The following is a 5,000-nucleotide window of genomic DNA, read 5'->3' as shown; positions in this document are numbered from 1 at the left end:
CTCCTCATCTCCCTGTCTGCACCCTGTTCTCCTTTCCTATCATCTCTTTCTCTCTCCTTTCCTATCATCTCTTTCTCTCTCCTTTCCTAACATCTCTCTCTATCTCTCTCCTTTCCTAACATCTCTCTCTCTCTCCTTTCCTAACACCTCTCTCTCTCCCTCCTTTCCTAATATCTCTCTCTCTCCTTTCCTAACACCTCTCTCTCTCCTTTCCTAACATCTCTCTCTCTCTCTCCTTCCCTAACACCTCTCTCTCTCTCTCCTTTCCTAACATCTCTCTCTCTCCTTTCCTAACATCTCTCTCTCTCTCTCCTTCCCTAACACCTCTCTCTCTCTCCTTTCCTAACATCTCTCTCTCTCTCTCCTTTCCTCTCATCTCTTCATCTCTTCTCCTCATCTCCCTGTCTGCCCCCATTCTCCTTTACTAACATCTCTCTCTCTCCTTTCCTAACATCTCTCTCTATCTCTCTCCTTTCCTAACATCTCTCTCTCTCTCCTTTCCTAACACCTCTCTCTCTCTCCTTTCCTAATATCTCTCTCTCTCCTTTCCTAACATCTCTCTCTCTCTCTCTCCTTTCCTAACACCTCTCTCTCTCCTTTCCTAACACCTCTCTCTCTCTCTCCTTTCCTAACACCTATCTCTCTCTCTCTCTCTCTCTCTCCTTTCCTAATATCTCTCTCTCCTTTCCTAACATCTCTCTCTCCTTTCCTAACATCTCTCTCTCTCTCCTTTCCTAACATCTCTCTCTCCCTCCTTTCCCAATCTCTCTCTCTCTCCTTTCCTAAAACCTTTCTCTCATCTCCTCATCTCCCTGTCTGCACCCTGTTCTCCTTTCCTAATATCTCTCTCTCCTTTCCTAACATCTCTCTCTCTCTCCTTTCCTAACATCTCTCTCTCTCTCCTTTCCTAACATCTCTCTCTCCTTTCCTAACACCTCTCTCTCTCTCCTTTCCTAACACCTCTCTCTCTCCTTTCCTAACATCTCTCTCTCTCTTCTTTCCTAACATCTCTCTCTCTTCTTTCCTGACACTTCTCTCTCTCTTCTTTCCTAACACTTCTCTCTCTCTTCTTTCCTAACACTTCTCTCTCTCTTCTTTCCTAACACCTCTCTCACTTCTTTCCTAACATCTCTCTCTGTCTCCTTTCCTATCACCTCTCTCTCTCTTTTCACAACATCTCTTTCTCTCTCCTTTCCTATCATCTCTTTCTCTCTCCTTTCCTATCATCTCTTTCTCTCTCCTTTCCTATCATCTCTTTCTCTCTCCTTTCCTCTTATCTCTTCATCTCTTCTTCTCATCTCCATGTCGGCCCCCTGTTCTCTATATCCTTCTCTTTCTTTATCTCCCACCATCTCTCTGTCTCTCTGTCTCTCTGTCTCTCTCTCTCTCTCTCTCTCTCTCTCTCTCTCTCTCTCTCTCTCTCTCTCTCTCTCTCTCTCTCTCTCTCTCTGGCTGCATCTCTCTCTCTCTCTTTTTACCTGGCCTTGTTCTCCATTCTCTTCCTTTTCCTCTCTCTCTGTCCCTCTATTTTCCCTCTCTCTTCCCCTCACCTCCATTCTCTCTCTCTCTCTCTCTCTCTCTCTCTCTCTCTCTCTCTCTCTCTCTCTCTCTCTCTCTTCCCCTGACCTCCATTCTCTCTCTCTCTCTCTCTCTCTCTCTCTCTCTCCCCCCCCCATCTCTTTCTCTCTCTCTAGCCTCTCTCTCTCCTCTCTCTCTCTCTCTCTCTCTCTCTCTCTCTCTCTCTCTCTCTCCCTCCCCCCTCTCTCTATCCCTCTCTATCTCTCTCTCCCTCTCTCTCTCTCTTCATCTCTCTCCTGTCTTCAATGGGACCCCGTCATCTGTCGCCCAGACTCTCCCTGTAGGTGACAGATTGAGACTGTAACCCCCCCGACATACACACACACCCCCCTCTACACACACACACACACACATGGACCACACACAGACACAACCTCCTGTACACACACACACACACACACACCCCTCCTGTACACACACACACGCACAACTCCTGTATTCCCCCTGGCCTTAGTGGTGTCCAATATGGCCTTCACACCGTTCCTGCCTGGCTCTCCTGTGTGTGCTCGTGTGTGTGTGTGTGTGTGTGTGTGTGTGTGTGTGTGTGTGTGTGTGTGTGTGTGTGTGTGTGTGTGTGTGTGTGTGTGTGTGTGTGTGTGTGTGTGTGTGTGTGTGTGTGTGTGTGTGTGTGTGTGTGTGTGTGTGTGTGTGTGTGTGTTAGGACGCCTAGCTCCTGTTCTCCTGCTGCCCCTAATCACGATCCCCACAGAATTCCCTCTGTGTGCGTGTGTGTGTGTGTGTGTGTGTGCACGTGTGTGTACGTGTCTGTGTTTCCGTTCGGCAGCATGTCATTCCCTGCTCTGCTCTTTGTTCCACTGTGTTTAGGACTGTGTTCCATCGGTGCGTGCCAATGTCCCAGGTCGACTGGGCCGTATGTGTGTTTGTCTGTGTGTGTGTGTGTGTGTGTGTGTGTGTGTGTGTGTGTGTGTGTGTGTGTGTGTGTGTGTGTGTGTGTGTGTGTGTGTGTGTGTGTGTGTGTGTGTGTGTGTGTGTAGTCCCAGGTCGACTCTCTCTCTCTGTGTAGAGGTTTGACCCCCTCGAGATACCATATGCAGAAGGTCAGGAGCAGAAGGATACGCTCTCTCTCTCTCTCTCTCTCTCTCTCTCTCTCTCTGCTTCTTTTCTCGCCTTCTCTCTCTCTCTCTCTCTCTCTCTCTCTCTCTCTCTCTCTCTCCTCCCCTCACCTCCATTCTCTCTCTCTCTCTCTCTCTCTCTCTCTCTCTCTCTCTCTCTCTCTCTCTCTCTCTCTCTCTCTCTCTCTCTCTCTCTCTCTCTCTCTCTCTCTCTCTCTCTCTCTCTCTCTCTCTCTGCTTCTTTTCTCGCCTTCTCTCTCTCTCTCTCTCTCTCTCGCTCCCTGTCTCTCTCCCCCTTTCTCTCTCTCTCTCTCTCACTGCTTCTTTTCTCGCCTTCTCTCTATCTCTCTCTCTCTCTCTCTCTCTCTGACTCTTTCTCTTTCCCCCCTTTCTCTCTCTCTCTCTCTCTCTCTCTCTCTCTCTCTCTCTCCCTCTCTCTCTCGCTGTCTCTGTCTCTCTTTCTCACCGTGCCTGTGTGTGTGTGTGTGTGTGTGTGTGTGTGTGTGTGTGTGTGTGTGTGTGTGTGTGTGTGTGTGTGTGTGTGTGTGTGTGCTGTATGTGTGTGTGCGTGCGTGTGCATGTGCATAAGTGTGTGTGAATGTGTGTGTGTGGTCTTGAGCGCGGGGGACAAAACAGATTGTTTACCTTCCTGACAGCACAGATGCATCCTGGGAGATGGGATTTGAGGTCACTCCACTGCACACAACACAGACTGACAACAGCCGGCCTACAATCTGTTAAACAATAAAAATAAATGAAACATAATAATAACAAAAAATAACAATTTATGCTTTTCAATCAAATTGTCTTTTTCTGTATTGTATTCAGTGATGTTTAGGTATTAGATTGTTGTTGGCGTCATTAAAATAATAATAAAGTTTGAATAAGCACTGCACACAATACAGGCTGACAACAGCATAGTAAGACATATGCCTACAGTCTGTTAAAAGATTATATCCTATAGGTATATAAAAAAAAATGATCCCTTCATGGTTTTCAATCGAATTCTCTTTTGTGTTTTTTTGTGTGTTGCATTCAGTGATGTAGGCCTAAAATGTTAGATGGTTTGTCAATTGCAATATTAACCCCTTAGCACAGAGCCTATGTTATAACCTTACTGTCACCAAAATTGTAATGGCTATGTCTTGATCTGTTACTTAAGGCTCTCTGTACTGTCATAGCAATGCTGTTATGATGTAGTTGAGTATTTTCAGCAAATAGTGAATAGACCCTCCGGCGACCCCATCTGCACTAAGAGGCTACAAGTTGTGTGAGGGATGCGCGTACATCCAAAGACGTATAAAAGAAGAAGGAAAAATCCTCATACTGTTGCTTTTCACCAATTTATTCAACACAACGTTTTGATCTCAGGCGCCAGGCTGTCTTTTCAGGTGTTTATATACACCTATGGGACACACACATGCGGGCCCGCACACACACATACAAAAAGTGCATTATCACAGATCAGTACAATAACATCAAAAGGTTGAAATGTGAACAGTATAGAACATCAACATTCTAGAACAAAGACAGCGGCATATTCAACAATATTCTAGAACACAGAAAGCGGAATATTCAACAATATTCTAGAACACAGACAGCGGAATATTGTAGAATATTCTAGGTTGTGTGACCCCTCAGAACTGTGTATTGTTCTCGCTTAATTATGCATCAAAGCAGAGGAGAACAGAGGCACACACACACACACACGCACGCACGCACGCACGCACGCACGCACGCACGCACGCACGCACGCACGCGCACGCACGCACACACAGGCATGCACGCACACACACACATGCATACACACACACACGCACACATACATGCATACACACACACACACGTACATGCACACACACATGCATACACACACAGGTACGCACGCACATGCATACACACACACATGCAGGCATGCACGCACGTATGCACACAGTCACACACGCACACACGCACACACGGTTAAGTTCCTACTGTCAACAACATCACAAAAGAGTTGATCAATCCCAGATCAATAACATGATTATTCTCATCACAGATCATTTAGGATCAAACTACTCTGAGTGTGTGTGTGTGTGTGTGTGTGTGTGTGTGTGTGTGTGTGTGTGTGTGTGTGTGTGTGTGTGTGTGTGTGTGTGTGTGTGTGTGTGTGTGTGTGTGTGTGTGTGTGTGTGTGTGTGTGTGTGTGTGTGTGTGTGTGCATGTACATAAGTGTGTGTGAATGTGTGATCAAACTAAGCCTCTGACAGTGTTTGGTGATCAATGACACACACACACACACACACACACACACACACACACACACACACACACACACACACACACACACACACACACACACACACACAC

The 5,000-nt window shown here is 46.6% G+C and overlaps 2 protein-coding genes across 2 annotated transcripts in view; one reads left to right on the top strand and one right to left on the bottom strand.

The window, feature by feature from the left end:
- Positions 1–2,865, bottom strand: part of LOC134464118 (octapeptide-repeat protein T2-like) — a gene marked incomplete at both ends in the record, with an annotated part of 77,295 nt that extends 74,430 nt beyond the window's left edge. The window contains 2 exon segments of the mRNA XM_063217573.1: positions 121–159; positions 2,707–2,865. Of these exon segments, the coding sequence (XP_063073643.1) occupies positions 121–159; positions 2,707–2,865 (198 nt within the window).
- The window catches only part of sox5 (SRY-box transcription factor 5), a 589,415-nt gene that overhangs the window by 142,046 nt on the left and 442,369 nt on the right, over positions 1–5,000 (top strand). The window lies entirely within an intron of this gene.

The sequence above is a fragment of the Engraulis encrasicolus genome, chromosome 15, assembly GCF_034702125.1.
Source record: "Engraulis encrasicolus isolate BLACKSEA-1 chromosome 15, IST_EnEncr_1.0, whole genome shotgun sequence".
NCBI classification, from domain to species: Eukaryota; Metazoa; Chordata; class Actinopteri; order Clupeiformes; family Engraulidae; genus Engraulis; species Engraulis encrasicolus.
The sequence above is the reverse complement of the archived record's forward strand: the minus strand, read 5'-3'. Positions and strand labels throughout refer to the sequence as shown.